Here is an 18,708-nt window from a genome sequence, read left to right on the forward strand (position 1 = left end):
AGAAACAACAAAGAAAGAACAAATGGAGGCAAACATGGAAATGGAAAACCTAGGAAAGAGGTCAGGAATTACAGATGTCAGCATCACCAACAGAATACAGGAGATAGAAAAGGGAATCTCGGGAGTACAAGATACTGTAGAAGAGATTGACACAAATGTCAAAGAAAATTCAAAACATAAGAAACTTCTAACCTAAAACATCCAGGAAATTCAGGACACAGTGAAAAAATCAAATAAGCCTCGAAGATATGGGCACAGGGGAATAATTCCTGAATAGAACAGCAATGGCTTGTGCTGTAAGCTCAAGAATTGACAAATGGGACCTCATGAAACTGCAAAGCTTCTGCAAGGCAAAAGACACCATCAATAAGACAAAAAGGCCACCAACAGATTGGGAAAGGATCTTTACCTATCCTAAATCAGATATGGGACTAATATCCAATATATATAAAGAACTCAAGAAGATGGACTCCAGAAAATCAAATAACCCCATTAAAAAATGGGGCTCAGAGCTAAACAAAGAATTCTCACCTGAGGAATACCGAATGGCTGAGAAGCACCTGAAAAAATGTTCAACATCCTTAATCATCAGGGAAATGCAAATCAAAACAACCCTGAGAGTCCACCTCACACCAGTCAGAATGGCTAAGATCAAAAATTCAGGTGACAGCAGATGCTGGCGAGGATGTGGAGAAAGAGGAACATTCCTACATTGTTGGTGGGATTGCAAGCTTGTACAAACCACTCTGGAAATCAGTCTGGTGGTTCCTCAGAAAATTGGACATAGTACTACCGGAGGATCCCGCAATACCTCTCCTGGGCATATATCCAGAAGATGTTCCAACCGGTAAGAAGGACACATACTCCACTATACTCATAGCAGCCTTATTTATAATAGCCAGAAGCTGGAAAGAACCCAGATGCCACTCAACAGAGGAATGGATATAGAAAATGTGGTACATTTAAACAATGGAGTACTACTCAGCCATTAAAAAGAATGAATTTATGAAATTCCTAGGCAAATGGATGGACCTGGAGGGCATCATCCTGAGTGAGGTAACCCAATCACAAAAGAACTCACACAATATGTACTCAATGATAAGTGGATATTTGCCCAGAAACTTAGAATACCCAAGACATAAGATACAATCGAGAAACACATGAAACTGAAGAAGAATGAAGACCAAAGTGTGGACACTTTGCCCCTTCTTAGAATTGGGACCAAAACACCCATGGAAGGAGTTACAGAGACAAAGTTTGGAGCTGAGACAAAAGGATGGACCATCTAGAGACTGCCATACCCCGGGATCCATCCCATAATCAGCTTCCAAACGGTGACACCATTGCATACACTAGCAAGATTTTGCTGAAAGGACCCAAATATAGCTGTCTCTTGTGAGACTATGCCAGGGCCTATCAAACACAGAAGTGGATGCTCACAGTCAGCTATTGGATGGATCATAGGGCCCCCAAAGGAGGAGCTAGAGAAAGTACCCAAGGAGCTGGGGGGATCTGCAACCCTATAGGTGGAACAACAATATGAACTAACCAGTAACCCCCGGAGCTCGTGTCTCTAGCTGCATATGTATCAGAAGATACATATGGAAAGAGAGGCTAATTGGTCGTGCAAACTTTATATGCCTCAGTACAAGGGAACACCAGGGCCAAGAAGTAGGAGTGGGTGGGTGGGGGAGTAAGTGGGGGAGCGTGTGGGGGACTTTTGGGATAGCATTGGAAATGTAAATGAAATAAATACCTAATTAAAAAAAAAAAGAATCACTGTAATAAGGGAGAACAAAGATTCCCAGCTCAAAGGACTTGAAAATGTCTTCAACAAAATCACAGAAGAAAACTTCCCAACCTAAAGAAAGAGATGGCCACAAAGGTACAAGAAGCCTATAGAACACCAAATAAAAGGGACCAGAAAAGAAAATCCTCTGTCACATAATAATCAAAACACTAAACACACAGAACAAAGAAAGGATATGAAAAGCTGCAAGGGAAAAGGGCCAAAGTAACATACAAAGGTAGACCTATCAGAATTACAGCAGATTTCTCAACATGAAAGACAGAAAAGCCTGATCAGAGGTCACGCAGACTGTAAGAGAACACAAATGCCAGTATATACTACTACATTCAGCAAAACTCATAATTAACATAGATGGAGAAACCAAGATATTCTAGGACAAAACTAAATTCAAATAGTATCTATCTTTCTATCTACCAATCCAGCCATACAGAGGTTCCTAGAAGGAAAACTCCAAAACAAGGACAGTACCTACACCAAAGAAAAGACAAGATATTAAGTACCTCACAACAAAGCCAAATGGAAAAAAGTACAAGCATGTAAAGCCAACTACAAAAACAAACATGTCAGGAACCAACAGTAATCTGTATTTAATATCTCTCAATACTAATGGACTCAGCTCACCTATATAAAGACATAAGCTAACAGACTGGATACACAAACAAGATTCAGCATTTTGCTACATACAAGAAACACACCTCAGCTGGGTAGTGGTGGCACATGCCTTTAATCCCAGCACTTGGGAGGCAGAGGCAGATGGATTTCTGAGATTGAGGCCAGCCTGGTTTACAGAGTGAGTTCCAGGACAGCCAGAGCTACACAGAGAAACCCTGTCTCAAAAAACAAACAAACAAGAAAAGAAAAGAAAAGAAAAGAAAAGAAAAGAAAAGAAAAGAAAAGAAAAGAAAAGAAAAAGAAACACACCTCAATAACAAAGGCAAATACTATCTCAGGATGGAAAAAGGCCTTCTAATCAAATGGTCCAAGGAAACAAGCTGGTGTTACTATCCTAATAACCAATAAAATAGACTTTCAATCAAAAGTTACCAAATATGATAAGTACTCATCAAAGGGAAAATCCATCAAGAGAAACTCTCAATTCTGAACATCTATGCCCCAAATGTAAGGGCACCCACATTCATAAAAGAAACTTTACTAAAGCTTAAAAAACACATTGAACCCCATGCAATAATAGTGGTAGACTTTAACACCCCACTCTCACCAATGGACAGGTAATTGAAACAGAAACTAAACACAGACACAGTGAAACTAATAGAGGTTATGAACCAAATGGATTTGTTTCATGCAAAAACAAAAGAATACACCTTCTCAGCACCTCATGGTACCATCTCTAAAATCGACCTTATAATTGGTCACAAAACAATCCTCAACCAATAAAAGAAGACTGAAATTATCCCATCTATTCTATAAGACCACCATGGCCTAAAAGTCATCTTCATTAATAGCAAATTCTACAGAAAGCCCACATACAGGTGGAAACTGAACAACTCTCTACTCAATGATAACTTGGTCAGGGAAGAAATAAAGAAAAGACTTCCTGGAATTTAATGAAAATGTTGACACATCATACCCAAACTTATGAGACACAATGAAAGCAGTGCTAAGTGGAAAATTCATAGCACTAAGTGCCCTGGTAAAGAAACTGGAGAGATCTTACACTAACAACTTAAGGGCACACCTGAGAGCTCTAGAACAAAAAGAAGCAAACTCCCCCAAGAGAAGAAGAAAGTAGGAAATAGTCAAATCAGGGCTGATATCAGCCAAATAGAAACAAAGAGAACAATAAAAAAACATCAACAAAACCAAAATCTGGTTCTTTGAGAGAATCAACAAGATAGATAAACCCCTAACCAAACTAACTAAAGGGCCCAGAAGCAATATCCCAGAAGTGTTTGAAGAATGTTCCTGCTTGCTAAAAGGGGAGTCACTCTTATTTCTGGCATGAGCAACTTGTCAAGGTCAGTGCTAGATTCTGGGCTCCCTCAGTCCTATTCACAAGCCTTAACCCATCTCAAGAGTCCCCTTTTTGCAGGTCTCATTTAACCCTGAAAATCTATCCTTCCTCCCGCCCCCACAATCTCTTTCTTCTAGCTTTCCCAGGAGACAGCCTTGGCAGTTTGAAATAAACTCTTTTACCTTTCACCCACAGAGCTGCTGTTTAGTTTCTTTACTATGCCCATTTTCATTACTGAGGAGTCCGGAGTCCCTTAAATGGGTCCTTCTCAGTTGCTCCAAACAAAGCAGCTGATCTGACTCTTCTAAGATATGTATGGATCATTTCTTTCTCCTGGCTCTTCCACCCACAAAATTTTATTCTAGATTCCACCTCTTCAGCTTCTTCTTCTCTCCACCTTATCTAACCATTCATCTCTCCTCACCTACTCAGTAAGTGTCCTCTCTCCCAGCTATGTCCATTTCCCAGCTGCCCACCACATTGGCATCTCCCTTCTATAACCTTTGGGCCCTACCATGTAGGCATTATACTTCCTAAGACAGTTGCTCCTTTCTAGCTGTTCTCTCCTCTACCTGCTCTCTGGTTAAGTGTCACTACAAAGTTCCCTGCTCTGGCTACTTACTACAAAATACACATTGGTATTCCAGGAAGCTTCCTCACCCCTACTGGTCTCCCATTACCTGGAAATCGACTCCTCTTTTCTGTGACTTGGGATATTTCTCTGACAAGTCTCCTAGTCTACTTAGGATGCCACAGATGGAAATTCTTGTCACCAGGACACTTACCCCCTCTGCTCCGTCATGGCTCCTCTCAGCTCCTATCTGGAACTTCCTGACCTCTGCTAGGAGCTGCCTGCTAACTGGATAGCTTCTCTATGCCCTCATGGTTCTACAATGTTGGGGCCCTCCCTAGGGTATAGGTGATTCTTGATCCTCCTTGTACCTTATGACTACACTGCTCTGCTTGTTAGCTGCCTAACCCTCACCCTGGGGAGTTTGTTTTACCACCTTTCTAAATTTACAAGAAATTAAGAAACAGATAAGCAAACCATACATTTAAAAATGAAATCATTCATATAACAGAATTATAGAATACATAATAAATCCCCAAGGCTCAACAGTAAAAACCCAAACAATTTGCCATAAAAATTAAGCAAAAGACATGAACAGAAATCTCACCAGAGAAAGGAGCTACAGACAGCAAATGAACAGATGAAAGAATGTTCAACATCATTAACAACTATGAAATGTAGATTAAGATAAAAATGAGACATGGTCATACCTGTTTGCATTGCTAAAATAAAATAAAATAAAAAATCAAATAAAAATTGAAAACAAAAACCAGTGCCAATGCCAAATGTCCGCTGGTATACAGAAAAGCTAGACCACTACTCTCTGTTGAGTCACTCTGGAAAAATGTGGCAGTTTCTTATAGAATGAGCTTGCAACTACCTAAGACTGCATATGCGCGTGCATGTGTGCGTGCGTATACACACACACACACACACACACACACACACACACACACACACACCTCTACCTACCTACCTACCTGCAAGGGAATAAAAAGTTGTGCTCACAAGAATGTTTTCAGTCAGTCTCTTCATAATAGCCCAAATTGGAAATAATTCTATCCTTCAGCAGGTGAATAACTAACCAGGGGCTGGTCTTAACAATACGAAAGAATGAACTACAGAAGAACCTGAATGTATATGTGGAATATAGAGTGCAATCAGCTCATTAGTTATAGAACATTTGAGAAATAAAACTATAGAACCAAAAAACAGAGAGATGGTTTCCAGGTCTTAAGGAGGGAATGGGAGTCTAGGGGAAAAGGGTGTGGTCAGAGGTCTTTATGTGACAGGAATGCCCTATCTTGACAGCATCAATGCTATCTTTGGTTGTACTGTGGCGTTTCATCAAATGGGGAACTGAAATGGAGAGTAGATAACATCTCTCAGTAGTCTTTCTTATAACTTTATGTAAATAAATTATTATCTCAAAAATTCCCTTTTTTTTTCTTTCTCAGTTTGTGGGTCAGATAAAATAAGAGATGGGCTGGATTTGGCCAAAGGATCAAAGACAGCTGAACTCCACCCCACACTGCAAACATATTTCCTTACTCCATCTCTAGAGCCAATGCAAGGCCTTATTGACATCCAAACAATGTGTGTTAAATGAATTATTAAGGACAGTAATTTGTAGGAAAAGTCATAATGTCATCTTCGTTTAAATATTATCTTGGCATATACAACCTGGACTTAAGTCAAAATTTCCCTAAAATGACTGTTATAGACAAAAATCTAATATTAAATGCATTAAAGAAACTATAAGACTAAAAAAACATATCCATAAAAATGAAATAAAATTACCCTTAAAAGATATTAAAAAATGGAGTTTCCTGCTGGCATTAGAGTCATCAGGCAAGACAGCAGAAGAGAAAAGACAGCCTGATCAGGCTGTGAATCTGATAAAGAAAGTCACAGAACAGGAAACAATCCTGGCTGGTGCCATTTGAAATTTCTGAGCATAAACGTGACTGGCTTCTTATCAGCACCTCAATCCTGATGAAGAATCATCTCAGACTAACTGCAACATGCCCTCCCTCCAGATTCTGTAACCTCACTGTTATCTGGACTGATAATTTGTTCACAACATGAAAGTGACTTTTCTTTTGCCCCAGTGCCTCATACATGCAAATCCATGCTAATATTTCTATGTACTTGCTTCTCCTAAACAATGATCCACCTCTCCTTGGAGCCCACCTTGATTTCCTACTGAAAGACCCTCCTGTCCCATTTCACCAATCTACCTCTCACTATACTAAGGGAAGAACATCTCTCACTTTATACACTTCACTTTCTAATCCGAAAAACATAACAAAAAGTCTCTCAAATCTCTTAACTCGGGTCCAAGATCATCTGAGAACTCTTAAATCAGATATTCCTAAGTCCAGCTGTTCATCTCCTATATCCTACTTCGAAAGGTTCATCTCCAATCACCCACTTAAGACAGGCAACCTAGGACTCACTGACCAGTCCTTTCTTTACTTCTACTTCATTCGGTCACCAACCAGTTCTTCCAGTCTCGTTCTTATTTAAGCTCTTGTCACATTTTGACTTGCCACTCTAACCCACAGCACCAGCATCTCAGTGTTCTGTGTTCCATAATTACCACCTAGCTATCTCCTATTCTTGACCTACAGTATGCCATCTATTTTGTGGTCAGTGTGTTAAAAGGTGGAGTGAATAAAATAATTTCTTTGCCCAGTAGTCCAGTGTTTTACCAAATTCCTCACCATAAACCTTCTGGGGCATCCATGGTACCACACCCCCTCCCTACTCTCCAAACTTACTCTCTACCATGCTTACTTTTAAAAGCTTTCAAGTACTTGCAACTAAATTAAGGCTAAAGCAATGTATGCCATCACTTTGAACAGCAGGTATCAATGACTCATTAAACTTTCCAGTGCTTCTGATACTTGCCATGACAAACTTCTGATACATTTCAATTTATGTGATACATAGAACTCAAAGGCTGACTTAATCATTAATGCAGAAATCTTCAAGTATATATGATTTCTGCATCTTTGCAGGTCATTTCAGAACATGTGCCTGCTTATAAAATTGAAATCCTACACCCAGTAAGCTGCATATTCTGGACACAACTTCTTCATGTTAGAATGTTTGCTGCCCAGGCCAGGGACTCACCTTTGTAATTAAAGGCGAGCTAAATAAGGGAAGGAGTACAAACTGCCCAACACAGAGCCTTGGGGGCAAAAATCTGAGAAAGCTCAGACAGACCTAGTTCTAAAGGCAACCAGGCAAATAGTTTGGGAGGCATTTTGAAAAAAAAAAAAAAAAGAGCTATGAGGACTATGATGTTATTATAGTAAGGGTGTTCTAGGAAGGACTAATAGAACACAAAATGTTAGTGCAGTAGAATACTATTCAGCAAAGAAAAAAACCCAAAGAATTGATATAGGTTACAGTATTTAAAAAATGTAAAAATATAGAAAGCAGAAGACTTTAGGTATAAATAATGTATATTTTAAGATTCTTCTTATAGAAATATCTAGAACTAGCAAACCTGTGAAGACAAGCAGACTGTCATTGTCTGGAACTGTTGATGGAAACAGGGTGAAGTGATGCAAAAGTTTAATAAAACTATATTGTGATGAGTTCCAGAGATTACTTACAACATCTACTTAAATTGAAGCCTTACAATAGGTGAATATTATGATATGCAAATTATACTACAATAAAAGGAGAGAGGACAGTGGAAGAAAGACAGAATGAGAATGTGGCAGGATTACATGTAATATTTTAGTTTTGTTAAAATTTATCAATTTTTAAGGTAAAATATCAAGTCAAACTGGATCTCTAAGCAAAAGCGTCTGTAAACATAAGTGGTCCATCTTCTAGTCTAATAAAAGCCTATCTATAAAAGCAATTCATTCCATAGATCAGTTGTCTTCTCACTATGGCCTGAAATGCCTGTCTTGTAGCTTGTTCAAGCTGACATTGTTGGTAGGAAGCATTGATGAAGCGCATTATTGAAACACCACTGCTCCATCAGGCATCTGACTGGGGGATTTTGCATCCGTAATTACTTTTTATTAAGTTGCAATTTACAGCTGAGAAAAAATTTTAAAAACATTCTGTAGGTCCACTCTGTCATTCTAGGTAACACTGTATGATATCACAGATAAGTTAACTAAGCTCCCAAGGCTAGTGAATTGCTATGATATTGTCTAAAATCCTGGCATTCATAAACAGCCTGGATACCCCTATGAATAACAGACACAAAATGTTTGAGGACATCAGTTATATTCTAACACAGAGACGTTTAGTAAGAAAACTTGTCACAAAGGCAAAATAGCCTAAGAACCCCATTCATACAGCCCTGATTTCCACTGACACAACTGTCAGTGAATTCAATGATACAAGACAGACAGACAACATTATCTCTTTTCAAATACACTTTCAAACAGGAAGAGTTTACCAAACCTGACCAAAAGGCAGTATTTTCACAAATGAATAGCATGACAAAGTGCTACACTCCAGTGAAGTTTGCTTGGCAGGCCGAGAGGCACTCACAAGGCAAAGAGTTTCATGGAAACTACCTCCTGGAACTTTGCCGTTCTCATAACCCGTATACTCACAACCTATCCCCCAGTTAGTCTGGTGTATGGATCCATGTGCTCTCTTTTAGTATTGTTTTATTATAAGTGCCTTTTAAGATTGAATTCTGACACAGCTAAGCCTTCGCCAGTGTTCCAACGTCCTAGAAAGTCCTTGAGCTGACCATGGGCTTGGAATTCAGTAAGAATGTTGCCTATTCAGTGACATTCAGAATTGCCTCTAGTATTATACTATCACTTAGAATAAAAGCCAAGTCGCTCCCATATACAGGAATTTAAAATGATTTAGGAAGTAGATCAGGCTGTGGTTTTAGAGTATTGCATTATTCATGAGAAGGTTAGCTAGAGTGGAACTCCCTAATTAGAACCATGACATGGGTGTGAAAGCCCTTACCCTAGGAGTGTAAAGACCTCACACCTGGCTTCTAAGACTATAGCTGACCTTAGATAGAGCTGACTTTGTCTCCGTTGTTTTATTGCCCCGTTCCTGCCAGTCTTTGTGTTTACATTCCTCTGTTTTGTGTAAGAGTCATTAAGCATCCTGTAACTTCATTTGTACCTTGCTGATGTGTCACCTAACTTCCCTATTTTCTTCTGTATAAAAAGTTTGATGCTCAATCTGAAAAATTACATTCAGATCCACTCCCTTGTGTCAAGTCTGTCTGTCAATTCCCACCGACTCCTTGCCCACCTGCAACTAGAGACCTATTCAACGCAGACAAAGGGACCCAGAGGGTCTGCAGCAACAGAGCTTTAATGTATGGGCCTTATTATCTGGTTGTTTATTTCTGAATCTTGCCATGTTTCCTCCATCACTACCCAGCTTTTCCCTGGCAACAGTTTAAATGCTTATGAAGATGTGTAAACAGTGCCTGTTCATTGGACCAGCCCCATAATGCTCATGAGGCAATATGGACACTGTTGCTGTATAGTATGCAAGGGAAGAATTCATGTTCCAGTTGACCAACAAGAGCATCAACAATAAAACACAGTGTAGCATCCACAATGAAGGAGTAATTCTTAGAAAAGCTAATGTCACCTCATTTTGCCATCTCTCCATCCTGACATGCCTTTCCTAGCACTCCTCCTCCCTAAAATCGCCCTTCTTAATATAACAACAAAGGCAAACAATAAAGAGATATTTCAGCAGCAGAAACCTGCTGAACAAGTAGGAAACTTTTGTAGATTAGCCCACTGTCTCAGTTTGGATCAACAGAACTGTGTCTTGTGATATAAGTCCATCTCTAAAAAGCCTTTCAGAGAAAGCATTTTACTTAGCCCATGGGATGGTGAAGCATGACCATCTTTGGAACCATCTGCTTTGTACTGTTCATTGTGTAGCAAAAAATGTAATAATGATCAGGGACCACAAACAAAACATTAGGCCTGTCCCAAGCAAGGTTGGACAAAAGTCACCATGAGTGAAGAACTACTCCCACTTTAAAAAGAACCACAAGAAAAAACTTAACCCTTCATGCCATTAGTTACATGGTATTGTACTGTGGATTTAAGCTGTGCAATAGCACTGTGAGCAGGAGGACCTGCTCTGTCAGCCTTCCCAGCCACACCTGCTAGGTGTCGTCCTGCTTTCTTGGTGCTTTCTGGTTCTCTCTTTTCTCTACGGTTTTGTGTTTGAATGAAAACTGCATTCCCATGAGGCTGACAGTGTCCTACTCAGTGCTAAGAAAACTGTCATGACAGATGTAAAACACAAGTTCTGCAAGGGCCCCTTAAAAACACATCAAGCAAATACAGAGTGCAATGTGAAAATAAAATAATAAGACCTTATCAAGCCAGATCCTGTGGATAAAACAGGAAGGTTCAAGAGTTTGAGACCATCGCATAAGAGAGTGAAAACATACATAATCACCAGTGCTATGAGGGAACCAAAGATGGTAGGAAAATTTGCAAATTGTATGTATATCTAATGAGAGATATACAGGCAGTCCCACAACTCAACAACAAAACAAACAACCCATTTTTAAAAGTAAGACTGACTTGGATAGGTACTACTCATTATGAGGGAACCAGAGGTTTCAAATTCAGAGAAACGAGCAGACTAGTGTTGGCCAGCCTCTGGGCGAGGGACCTACTAGGAGCCAGAGTTCAGTGAACACAGAGTTTCACTTATACATAATGAAAAGTTCTGAAGATCTCATGTCAAAAGGAGGAGCTTATCAGTATTGAACTTTACATGTATAACAAAGGCAAAATGTTGTTCTGTTAAGCACAGTTGCATAAAAAGAGACCAATGAACTGGAATAGAGAATTCAGAAATAGATCTGTATAACTCCAGATCCTTATTTTGTTGTTGTTGTTGTTGTTTTTCGAGACAGGGTTTCTTTTGTGTGGTTCTGGCTGTCCTGAAACTAGCTGCAAACCAAGTTGGCCTTCGATTCAAAGAGATCTGCCTGCCTCTGCCTCTCGATTAATCCCTCCTGGGATTAAAGGCATGTACTACCACAACCCAGCTTCTGATTTTTACTTCTTAATAAAGACATTAAAAACACACATTAGAGAAAAGTCACCCGTGTACTGTTCTAGTTGGCAGTTTGACCTGGGAGGGTGGAGCTTAAAAATGAGTTAGACTAAACTCTTATACAATAGCCTATTTTATTCAGAGCATCAGACAATATATACCCTATGGGTTAAGAAAGGTCTCCTGAATAAAGCTCGAGTGAGTTCAAGCTGTATATAACCACAAGGACAAGCTTCACATGGCATAAGCATGTTTTTCCATATATACAAATGACAACAGCCAGTTGTAATGAATAATCTAAATTCCTATTTGCTGCACTGGAAGGGGCATGAGAGCACATACCTAGAGCAATTCCATGTTTTATAGAAACTGAGGTCTCAAGACTTATCTTGTTCTCCTGCAGTTTTCTCACAAGCACTCAGAATTTCCATCTCATGACTCCATTCCTGAACTGTGTTCTGACTGATAACCTCTAAGCAAATGAAACCAGATATCCTCATGCAGAACACTGAACCTTAATCTCTCTTTAAACTTAACTCAAAATGGGCCAAAGACTTGAATGTAAGACCTGTAACTATAGCACTACCAAAGGAAAATGTAGGGAAAACACTTCTGGCTTTAGGCATAGAGAATGACTTCCTGAATAGGACTGCAGAGCTCAGGAAATAATATGCAAAAGTCAACAAATGGGCTTGCAGCCAATTATAAGAGAATAGAGAGAAAGCCTACAGAGTGGGAGAAAATCCTTACCAGATTTTCTGCCAATAGAGTATTAATACCCAGAACACAAAAAGAAATCAACAGTCAACACCAAAGAACAAGCAATGCAATCAGCAAGCAGTCAAATGAACTGCAAAGGCACTTGTCAAAAGAACAAACTGGTAACTGCCTGAGAGAAGTGTTCAGAAACCTTGGTCACTAGGGAAATGTACATCAAAACAACACTGAGATTCTCTAACTCTCCTACTCAGAACAGTTTTCATTGAGAACACGAAACATAAGTGAGGATGTGGCGGAGGAAATGATTCTTTGTTGATAGAAAGATAATTAAGTAGAAGCACTAAGGAAACCAGTACAGCAGTTCCTCAAAACTAAAACCAGCACCACTATATGATCCAAATACACCATTCTTTCCCCATTTAAACCCCTAATTTATATAATTCAAAACTTCATGGTGAACAGTCCCTCTGTAAAAACTAGAAACACCATTAGACACAAAGCCACCATGTTATAAACAGTACTTGGGCATGAAGCAAATCTGGTGTATGTTACAAGCATTCTAACACTGAGCTAACATCTGTAGCCCCAGTTCACTCAGTTCTGAGCTACACCTTTAGTGGAAAGTGGTGCCAAACTTGCAATCTTCACACAGGTATTCAGTAGGTGGGATGGCTACCTTAGCTACCTCAAAGTCCCAATTTTGGCTGGTTTTGTAAAAAGGCTTATTTCACTACAAAACACACCTTGTGAAAAATTCTCCTTAAGTCCAGACAGCAAAGGAACATTGAGAAAACCAGAGCCTCCACTATTAAAGTGCTGCCTCTCAGCTCAAATATGTATAGGCCCTGTAGTCTGAACCAACTGCAATCTCCATAGGGTGCCAGGGTCATTTGGAGACAGCAAATACAACTGTTGGGTAAGGTAACATCCACTTCTCAGTGTTGGGTTGGAAAGTTCATAACATAATGTGTTGGGAGATGCTGAAAATAATATAGTATAATACAAATGTAGTCTTTTTTCTTTTTCTTTTTCCTCTTTTCCCTCACTCCCTCCCTCTCTTTCTTCCTTCCTTCCTTCCTTCCTTTCCTTTCCTTCCTTCTTTCTTCCCTCCCTCTCTCCCTCCCCCCTCCCTCCCTCCCTCCCTTCCTTCATTTTTTGGTAAAGTGTAACTCAGTGCAATGCTTATTTAGACTGACATCCTGGACCTTCTACTCAAATGTGAGTGTTCTGTTGTTTTTACTTTGCCTGTGCTAGACAGACTCGGAGCTCCTGAACTGTCATTATAGTGCCTTTGAGGATCCACAATCGAAACAAAACCAACTTAGGGTAGATGGAGTATAAATTGCAATGCACAACCCTACTGTGAATTATGGGCAATTCTTTGCACACCACTTGGACTCCTCAATTGCCTTCAGAAACTTAGTTTTTGAAAGAGGATAATCAGATGGGATAAACTAAGAGATGCTCACTTCTTCTAACTGAATTAATCCTCAGACCCATTAATATGTGAAATGAAGATAACAATCTCCTCGTGAAGCAGAGCGGTGATGGCGCACGCCTTTGATCCCAGCACTTGGGAGGCAGAGGCAGGCACATTTCTGAGTTTGAGGCCAGCCTGGTCTACAGAGTGAGTTCCAGGACAGCCAGGGCTACACAGAGAAACCCTGTCTCGAAAAAACAAAAACAAAAAAATTTTCCTCGTGCAAGGTGTGACAGTATCCCTAATACAAATGCTGCACACGGCTCTTCCCCCTTTCTAATTAAGCTTCCAACAGTGGGCCAAGATGACTTCCACTTCCTGCCACCATTGCCACTGAAGCACTTTTCCCTTCCAGCAGGAAATCGAGTACTAAGAAGCAGATGGGAAAAAGGAACAGCGATCAGTAAAGAGCTCATTCCTTCTTTCTGAATTCTCAGAGCAGCAACTCTAGTTCTCGCTGTAGATCTTTTCGAAGGGGGTGTCCTCTCTAGCATGAGGTGGTATCTTCATGCTTCTATTTATTGAACATCAATTAAAAAGAATTTATGACCCTAATAGGAGAGAAGAGGATTTATCTTATGTCATGTTCATTTCATATAGTTACCTTAGTTCTGTTTTTCTTTATCAACTGAGTTTGATATAAAAGTTCCATGTGAGAAAATAGAACTATTTTCAGTATCCAATTAGTTGAGTGTTAACAATAGGTACACTGATGAAGCCACCATTATTTTCAAGACATCTAGAATATGTCCATTCCCATAGATGCTCCCACATGTACCTCTGAATCAATCCCAAACCCTTCAGACTACCAGAACTATTGATTAGCTTTCTGGAAATAGAGATTGGAATTTTATCTACATGGAAACAATATACTGTACAGCCCTACATATCTGGTTACTTTCAATCACTGTAGTTTCTGAAATCTGTCCATGAAGCTGAGTCAATCAATCAATCAATCAATCATTTGTTTTCACTGGCAAGTGGATATCTACTTTCTAGATGCAACAGAACACACTTGTCCACTCATATATTCATAATAGGCTTTATGAACATAGTTCCTATAAAAACTCCTATACAAATTATTCTGTGCACATTTTTCTCTTTCTTGGATAAATACCTAAAAATTGAGTGGTCAAGTCATAGAACTATGTAACTTTCTCTCTCTCTCTCTCTCTCTCTCTCTCTCTCTCTCTCTCTCTCTCTCTCTCTCTCTCTGAGATTGTGTCTCTATATATGGTGTGCAGATGCACAGGTGCACACAACACACACACACAGGTCAGCGTTTAGTATTGGATGTCTGTCTATTACTCACTGTATTTTTCACAAAGGGCCTCACACTGAATCTGTAACTAATGTACTGCATTAGATTAGCTGATCAGCAAGTCTCAGGGACCATCCAGCTCTGAGTCCCCATCACAGGCAGATGTCATTATGCCAGGTGTATTCCCCACCCTTTTCACATTTGTCAATGGTGAAATATGACCATATATACCCTCACTTCCCCTCTTCTAATCTTCCCTTCATGCCCACCTTTCTCTCCTAGTCATGTCCACTTTCTTTTTATAACCCACTAAGTTCAGTTAGTGCTGCTCACATGTGCATTAGAAACCCATCATTATGCCTAGCTTTTTGTGCAGATGCACATCAGATCTTAAGTCTGAGAGCATCTAGTGTATCTGGAAAGGCAGACAGATACAGATAGAAACATTGACATGTCTAATATATACTCTTATAAAAACCCACAGAAATTCCTAGAAGCTCAAAGTGTAACTAAATATTAACTAAATGAAATCAGTTTATTAAAACATATTCTATCTCATAATCTATTTGGGGGCAAAAGGTAGGAGGACCAATTTTGCTTTCTTCTCACTGCAAGTGATAATCAGACACAGGAAAGAGGAAATTAACTTGCTCAGATCATGTTTTAGATAAACAGCATGTTACAATGCTGTTAAAGCTTCTAAAAAGCAGATAATTGTTAGAAATCATCTAGGAAAGGCTATGTAAAGCAAAAGAGTTTCTGGAAATGGTTTTGCATGGTTGTGATGGGTGTACTCTTGAGGCAAAGTCTCCAGTAACTTCATCCCAGGATTGGTTCTTGCTTCTGATATGCCTTTCCTGCCATTATTACATAGCCTAATGATTCCTGGACATGAGCCCACCCTATTGGGAAGATCTCCTGCAGAATCAATATGAAGATATACCTTCATGTAGTAATGCTGGGTAGATAAATTGATGATTTCATAATAATTTCTGATAATGATTTTATAGAGCTCCTGTATTAATACGAGTAATATCAATCCCCCTATGGAATAAAAGATGCAAATACAGTTCTGTAAACATTCATTTGTCATGGGCTAATTGCACTAGGAAAAGGAAACAGGCTTGAAACAAATTTATGATCAAGGAAAACATTCCTTCTATGTTAGGAATGAGGCCACTATCTGGTAACTAAAGATCATCAGCTAGGAATGGGCAATTTATTGTAGGTGCAAGAACAGAAAATAGAGCTGAAGAGATGGCTCAGTAGTTAAGACTGCTCTTCTGAAGATCTTGAGTTCAAATCCCAGAAACCACATTGTGGCTAACAACCATCCATAATGAGATCTGATGCCCTCTTCTGGTGTGTCTAAAGATAGCTACAGTGTACTTACATATAATAATAAATAAGTCTTTAAAAAAAAAAAAGGCCAGGCAGTGGTGACGCATGCCTTTAATCCCAGCACTTGGAAGGCAGAGGCAGGTGGATTTCTGAGTTCAAGGACAGTCTGGTCTACAAAGTGAGTTCCAGGACAGCCAGGGTTATACAGAGCAACCCTGTCTTGGAAAAAACAAATAAACAAGACTTCAAAATAATAAGGCAGATGATTTGTCTTGCAAAACGGAGTTAATTTATGACATAAACCTATTTCTTTAAACTTGTAATGAACTTCTGGAGCTAGAAAATAGATAATGAATGTTTAGTCAGGTACTAGTTTTAATGGAAAGACATATAAACAATTCTCCTGTAATTCCTCCAGCCTTACTGACCTATGACATGAACTATTGCCTTCAACTTACTATGAACTCATAGAATGTAAAAATGCCTTAAAACCATGTGATCAATTATCCTGAGAAGGTATGAAAACTAAGAATAACAATAAAGTGGTAGTGTTTCACTTTTGTGCAGTATGTGTGTGTCTGTGTGTGGCCTGACTTTCTTTCTTTTCTTTCTGGCTCATCAAGAGTTAAGAATCTCGGAGCTTCTACCTGACCAGGGAGAGGCCTATGAGTCAAATATAAAAGAGCCTAAGTAACAAAGTTTTTTTTCTTAATTCCCCTGCTGCTATCATCAGGAGTTTAACTGTCAGAAGCAATCAGCTTTTGGTCCCCACTGATGCCACTGTTACTACCTTCCTCAGATAAGAACACACACGGACACTGGAGTTACTTTGAGACTCCAGATTCAGGGTTCCCTCTTAAATCTTCCTGGTGCCCCCATTCTCTCTACACCAAACATACGTCCTCCTAGCTCACAGCATTCCATGAAAATACCTGCCAGTATGTTCATATCAAGAATTAGAGCCGGGCAGTAGTGGCACGCCTTTAATCCCAGCACCTGGGAGGCAAAGGCAGGCAGATTTCTGAGTTCGAGGCCAGCCTGGTCCTACAAAGTGAGTTCCAGGATAGCCAAGGCTACACAGAGAAAACCTGTCTTGAAAAACCAAAACCAAAACGAAAACCAAACCAAAAACCAAAAACAAACAAACAAAAAGTTAGAGAAAGGTATCTCAACTCAGAGCTGTAAGATTTATGGAACTTCCTGTATATGTCTCCAAGTTACATTGACACCTGTATCAAGCCACTTTTAGGAAGTCTTTGTGACTATGTACAATACAATACCTTGTTCCAATATCAAGCCAGCTGCCAGAATCCTTGACCAAGAAGAAAAAATGCTGTGAAAGATAATATAATATGACTTCATTAAAGACAAAGACAATTTAGTTGCAATCTATCAAAGTTGTTTTAAGGGTGAATATTTGACATTTCTGACCCCCTAGAATCATTTTCTGCTCAGAATTTACAAGGATTTACCCTTAACTGCCACTTCTGTTTGTATTAAATAATCAATTGCTCAAATGCCACACATGGAATTAGGATTCAATCAAATGAACACAAAGTGGTGTTTGTGAATAATAAGAAAAACAACCAAAACTAATAAAAATATTAAAAATGCCAAATATCCAACTGAAGCCACATCATCTGATCATCAACAAACTCGTTAAGCTGTCTACTATGACTCTATAATACTCACTGCCAGGGTCTAGAGAAAATTTCCTCAAAAAAATGCATCATCTATTGAATCATTCAAAATATTATATGTGTAAATACATGTGTACATGTGTATGTGAGAGATACAGAAAGAAACTGTTGTGTTTTATAAAAAGATAAGGAGAGGAGGGATATGTTTTGGTGGATGTGTAGTCAGGTGTTGAGGAAGGGGGTGCCTCTGCGGGCCAATGCTGAGGTATCCTTTCTTCCTGAGGGACCAGCCACAAGATGGTATAGTGTAGAATAGAGTTTATTCAGGGCATGGGGAGGGGAGTCAAGAGTATAGTAGAGACAGAGAAAGGCAGAGAGAAAGAAAAGAGGGAGAGGGAGGGAGAGAGCGGAAGAGAGAGAGTAAGAGAGAGAGTGAGAGAGTGAGAGAGGGAGAGAGGGAGAGGGGGAGAGAGGAGAGAGAGAGAAAGAGAGGGAGAGGGAGAGGGGAGGAGAGAGAGAGCAGGGGAGAGGGAGAGAGAGGGAGAGAGGAAGAGGGAGAGGGAAAAGAGAGAGGGAGAGAGAGAAAAGGGAGAGAGAAAAGGGAGAGGGGGAAGAGTAAAGGCAGGTCATGAGTACTTAGAGAGAGAAGGGGAATGGGAGTAGGGAGAGTGGGGAAGGGGCAAGAGGACAGAGGAAGAGCAAGAAGGCAAGAGCAAGAGGGAGAGCAAGAGGGGGCAAGCAGCCGCTTTTAAAGTGAGTCAGGCACACTTGGCTGTTACCTGTTGCCAAGTAACTATGGGGCAGAGCTTAGACAAAATGCTAACACAGTGGAAGATAAAATCTAAGTGAAAAGTAGAAATCAC

General features: G+C 39.7%; 1 protein-coding gene across 3 annotated transcripts in view; it reads right to left on the reverse strand.

Moving 5' to 3' along the window:
* Positions 1–18,708, reverse strand: part of Pign (phosphatidylinositol glycan anchor biosynthesis class N) — a 142,162-nt gene that overhangs the window by 14,521 nt on the left and 108,933 nt on the right. For 2 of the 3 annotated variants that reach the window (XM_021156326.2, XM_021156318.2), the window contains exon 30: positions 17,486–17,538. The exons of the other annotated variant lie outside the window; for it this stretch is intronic. In XM_021156326.2, the coding sequence (XP_021011985.1) occupies positions 17,486–17,538 (53 nt within the window). The remainder of the gene's footprint in view (positions 1–17,485; positions 17,539–18,708) is intronic. 3 annotated transcript variants of the gene reach the window in all.

Source organism: Mus caroli, unplaced genomic scaffold, assembly GCF_978045245.1.
Source record: "Mus caroli unplaced genomic scaffold, Mus_caroli_1 scaffold_1, whole genome shotgun sequence".
Taxonomy (NCBI): domain Eukaryota; kingdom Metazoa; phylum Chordata; class Mammalia; order Rodentia; family Muridae; genus Mus; species Mus caroli.